General features: G+C 43.2%; 1 protein-coding gene across 1 annotated transcript; it reads left to right on the top strand.

The window, feature by feature from the left end:
• The first annotated feature begins 289 nt into the window (after nucleotides 1–289).
• LOC115143678 (beta-crystallin B3-like) lies at nucleotides 290–4,393 on the top strand. The gene is made up of 6 exons (XM_029684151.2): nucleotides 290–416; nucleotides 750–831; nucleotides 1,418–1,536; nucleotides 2,999–3,131; nucleotides 3,637–3,779; nucleotides 3,940–4,393. The coding sequence occupies exons 2-6, from the start codon at nucleotides 757–759 to the stop codon at nucleotides 4,235–4,237; spliced, it is 768 nt and encodes a 255-aa protein (XP_029540011.2). The 5' UTR covers nucleotides 290–416; nucleotides 750–756; the 3' UTR covers nucleotides 4,238–4,393.
• Nucleotides 4,394–4,730: the final 337 nt, after the last annotated feature.

Raw genomic sequence — 4,730 nt, 5'->3', positions numbered from 1 at the left:
GCCAGTAGTGCTGAGTGGAGTTGATCTCGCTCAATCCTCTTGGCTCGCTGTCTGTGTGTGCCCACCATCGGCCACTGGCAGGGTGGCAGCGTGAGCGTGGTCGGCCCGGGTGGAAGCGGGTGCCAATATACCCCGACCGAGGGCACGCAGCCCTATTGAGAGGCAATGTGATGGACACAATGCGAGTGACAGACTTGCTGCATCAACAGCATCACCCGCCCCTGTTTTTTTTTGCTGCTGTGTGCCATTTATAAACCATAAATACCCCCCTGGCTCCTAGTGCCTTCTCACCAGGCCTCCACACTCACACACCCTCATACAGAGACAGAAAGAGGGAGAGAAAGAGAAAAAAGAAAACAAGGAAAAACGGAGAGAGTGTGGCTCGTACGTGGTGCAGTGAAGCACAAGCCATCCAGGTAAAAATAGACAGATCTCTCTCTTTCCTTGGTGCTCTGACTGTCTGTCTTGTGCTGCAACTCTTGCTGTTTTCAATTATCCCCATTTATCTCTCTCCATAACCATGTATGCACTGTTATTTTACCTGGAACTGAATATGCATCAATGTGTCAAGCGTAAAAGTCCCTTTGTGGAATCAGAATGTGTATGATTTTTTTTTATGTAAGAATGTTTTGGAATGTAGATGGTCAAACAATAATGTAATGGGTAAAAACCAACATCTCGGGCAAACAGTGGCTTCTTCTCCATCATGAAGTTACTATTCCGTTAGTCAACTTTTCTTTGGAATGCAGAGGGAACATGTCAGAGCAGCAGGGTGCACCGGAGCAGCTGGCAGCTGGAAAGAGCCAAGGAGGGGCAGGAGCCACCTACAAGGTGGGTGGAGTGTGAAGTTGCCTCTAGACGCTGATCTTGGGTCAATTTTGTATTTTCCCCACTAAAAGCTGATCTTAGTTCTGTACCTACTATCCTTTGGTGGTGAAACAGCGTATTCTTAGAATCTTTTAGTGGTAAAAGGGTTCCACGTAGAACCTTGTTTTAGCAAAAGGGCATCCTCATGGAACCAAAAATAGTTATATTCAGAGGGTTCTCCTATGGAGACAATTGAACAATCCTTTATGGTTCTAGGGAGCACCTTCTTTCTTTTTGTAGGGAAAAATTCACCCTAGAGCTACAAGGTGCCCGACATCCGTTGGACCTTATTATAATCTTATTATATCTTAGCCTAAGATTCACTTGGTCTGACTTTTTATGAAATGTCACTGATACTACTAGTATGTATTTACAATGACATAAGCAAAATAACACACAATAACACGGCAGTATAGTACAACACATTGTTAAATTACAACTGTGCAATCTTCATGCAGTTTCTGCCTATGTTAATGTTGTCGTTAAGCCTATTTTGTACTAATGTAATTACTTACCATTGACCCATGCCTCTTCCTGACTTATCTTGTAGGTGGTGGTGTTTGAGTTTGAGAACTTCTGTGGGAAGAAAGTGGAGCTGTCTGCAGAGTGTAAGAATGTGATCGAAAAGGGATGTGAGAAGGTGGGATCTATCATCGTGGAATCAGGACCGTAAGTGTCACCAATATTGATTTTCTACATTTTCCATCATGCCTCACTCTTGCCCCCTTCCTGTTTACCTGTCTCTCCAATACTCTCCAACACTGCCCGTATTAAAATGTTAAAACATTTATGAATCCAACTTCAGTCTCTAGACAATGAAATTCCATTCTTATTCAACTGTGTATACATTTTGATCACAGTTCTTATCAATTACCTTTCATGCAGGGAAGATCAAGGTTGGTTGCTCATGGGTTGGTTTTCACAGTGCTAATCTAAATGGTGCTGTGTATTAATTTTAAGGTTAAAATCTCTGAACTATTTGAAATGACTCATCCACCTGGTCAATTCATGTCAGCATGATAAAACATTGAGGTTAGGAGAATTTGTGTTTTTCATAGGTGAAAGTAAAAATATATATTGGTTTGTTCTTTGTAAATGTTTATTATGGAAGTATCCATGAACAATTGTGTTTTTTGAAAAGAGGAAAGGGAACGCTATATTTCAAACCAATTTCTGAGTTCCTAGGCCAAGCCATGTGGTAACTAACATATTCATTAGCATTGGGCGGTGGTTGGGGATGGATTTGAAAAAAATAATGTTTTGAGGTTACCATTTTAACCATAGGATTATGTCATCATGGTAACCAATTTCAACATTGACAACCTTGCATAAAATATGTTGAATTTGTACCTTTGAAACAACGTCAGATCTTCAATGTAATATCCACTAAAATAAAAAAGCAATAGGCTGGGCAGCACCTCCTACTGGAGAGTTTATCTATCTACAACTACCCTGCGGTTTTCCATCCAGGCCCTGCTTATCTTTGAGATTTGTCACTGTCTGTTACCAATGTGCTATTGTGAGAATTTGGATGTGCTTTTAGATGGTTAAAAGCATAGTGGTAACACATTGGGAATTCAACAAACTTTCAACTTTTTGAGTGGGTGAAAAAAAGTTGTAATCACATTGATCAACGTATCAACCAAATATTACCCAATTCTCCAAGTTGAAATGACGAGGTGTGCACAGTGGGATATTATTCTCAAGGCATAAAACGCTGAAGTTTGTTAGGAATATCATTCTATCGAAGAAAGGCTTGGCTACTTCTAAGACTGTTGGCTATATTGCTTCATTCCCTGTCACAAAAGCAATACGTTACTAGCAAACATTGTGACAACCAACCCCATACTGTGACAACCAACCCCGCGATGGGGCTGGTTGTCACAAGTGGACAGAGTTCGTTTGATGCCTTATAACTGCATGTTGAAACAAGATAATGATCAAAAAAAGGTCCCAGTTTCAACCCAAGACCTTGGTCTTTCTCCTAAAAGAGTCTTGTAAGATATACTGCTGCTGAGAGAAACACACAAGAGTAAAAAGTGTGACAACCAACCCTGGTCTCTCCTACTATCTCACTACTACTGTTTATGTACAAGAAATTGGTAAAGCGTAATTACCTTTGTGTTCTCAGCTGGGTGGCATTTGAGCGCCAGGCATTTGGCGGGGAGCAGTTTTTGCTGGAGAAGGGCGAGTATCCTCGTTGGAGCACCTGGACCAACAGCCAGACTAATAACTACCTGCTGTCCCTCAGGCCACTCAAAGTGGTCAGTATATCTCTGTACCTATAATTAGAATCATCATCCTTTAACTGGGTATATTTACATGTACCAGGAATCTGACATGGTGCAATGGCGCTGACAACCCCTTACAATAAACAGAATACACAGACAGAATTTAGCCAAAATTATTTACACATAATCTACGTATAGTATATAAGGATGTAGCCTACTGACCATAGCAACCTACAGTGGACAGGCATCCAACTGTCATGTCAATGAGATAAGACTAACCTGTCGAGCTAAAGGGCAAATCCCTTTTGTTTCCTAAGTTAACAGAATTCCACATAAGAAACCTATTTGTACCAAATGATTTGTGCTCCCGAGCCACCAAAAGTATTTATTTGATCATTATTTAGTTATTTGAAACTGCACTTTTCTAAATAGGGCTACCAGCCCTGGAGTAGTAGCTACCTTCCTTAAAAGTAAACACCAAGTAAACAGCAGACATGAAAACATAGTGTAACCACCACCCATTCCTGTTCCTGCCCAGGACAGTGCGGATCACAAACTCCACCTGTTCGAGAACCCAGGCTTCGCCGGGAGGAAGATGGAGATTGTGGATGACGACGTCCCCAGCCTGTGGGTCCATGGCTTTCAGGACCGCGTGGCCAGCATCAAGGCTACGAATGGAGCGTAAGTTCAACACCTTTACACATCATTGAGATCAGGCATACAGTATCTGTCTACAGCTAGGTTACTGCAAGGTTATCTCTCATGCAAATATGGCTCTGAATTTCAACCGATTCTGTTCCATAAATGTCATTATAGCTGTATGTCCCCTTGCCCTCCCTAGGTGGGTGGGCTACATGTTCCCAGGCTACAGGGGCCGCCAGTACATCTTTGAGCATGGAGACTACAAGCACTGGAATGACTGGGGAGCATCAACACCTCAGATCCAGTCCGTCCGACGCGTGCGTGACATGCAGTGGCACAAGAGAGGCTGCTTCATTGCCCCCACCCCCACACCCATCCCCGCACCCACCCCCGCACCCAACCCCGCACCCACCCCCGCACCCAACCCCACACCACCTGCCCCCCTAACGCCACTGGCACCAGCTGAAAGAGAGTGGCTGTGGCCCCAGGCCCCCTAAGTAGCCAAATCCGGGCCTCCCATCCATCCAGGGCTCCACCGAACCTCACCTCCTCGTCACAGAGGGTCAGCAAGAAACGACGAACTCGGAAGTGAAGTAACCATCACTGACTTACCTATGTGTCTGGGGTGGAAATAATAAAGGCTTTGAACCCGATTTGGTTTGACCCAACTGGATGTTTTTGTCAGTCCCTCTTACGGAGTTGCTATGAAAACTTCTCTGAGGTTGTCAGAATAATATTATTTAGTGTGCCAACATCATACAATAGCAGAAATAATATTTGGTTAATGGTGCTGACCAGTAGATGGTAACATGGAATCAGAAGATATCAACTTGCATGGGAAGTTGAGTTGAGTGTCTAGGAGACGTCCAAGACTAAATAAAACATTCAAATTTATTATCACCATAAAAAGTATGCACTTTCACCTAACAAAGTTCATGTAGACTACGGGACATTCCATTGAAATGTTACATGCACCGGTCAACAGGTACA

This window comes from Oncorhynchus nerka, linkage group LG15 (genome assembly GCF_034236695.1).
Source record: "Oncorhynchus nerka isolate Pitt River linkage group LG15, Oner_Uvic_2.0, whole genome shotgun sequence".
NCBI lineage: Eukaryota > Metazoa > Chordata > Actinopteri > Salmoniformes > Salmonidae > Oncorhynchus > Oncorhynchus nerka.
Note: the sequence above shows the minus strand (reverse complement) of the source record. Positions and strands in the feature narration are given on the sequence as shown.

What these genes read in the sequence shown, in the direction of transcription:
- LOC115143678 (XM_029684151.2), top strand. Translation starts at nt 757, where the DNA reads ATGTCAGAGCAGCAGGGTGCACCGGAGCAGCTGGCAGCTGGAAAGAGC. An exon ending in CCCTCAGGCCACTCAAAGTG is followed by an intron (nt 3,132 to 3,636) that starts GTCAGTATATCT and finishes GTTCCTGCCCAG; the next exon opens with GACAGTGCGGATCACAAACT. An exon ending in ATCAAGGCTACGAATGGAGC is followed by an intron (nt 3,780 to 3,939) that starts GTAAGTTCAACA and finishes TGCCCTCCCTAG; the next exon opens with GTGGGTGGGCTACATGTTCC.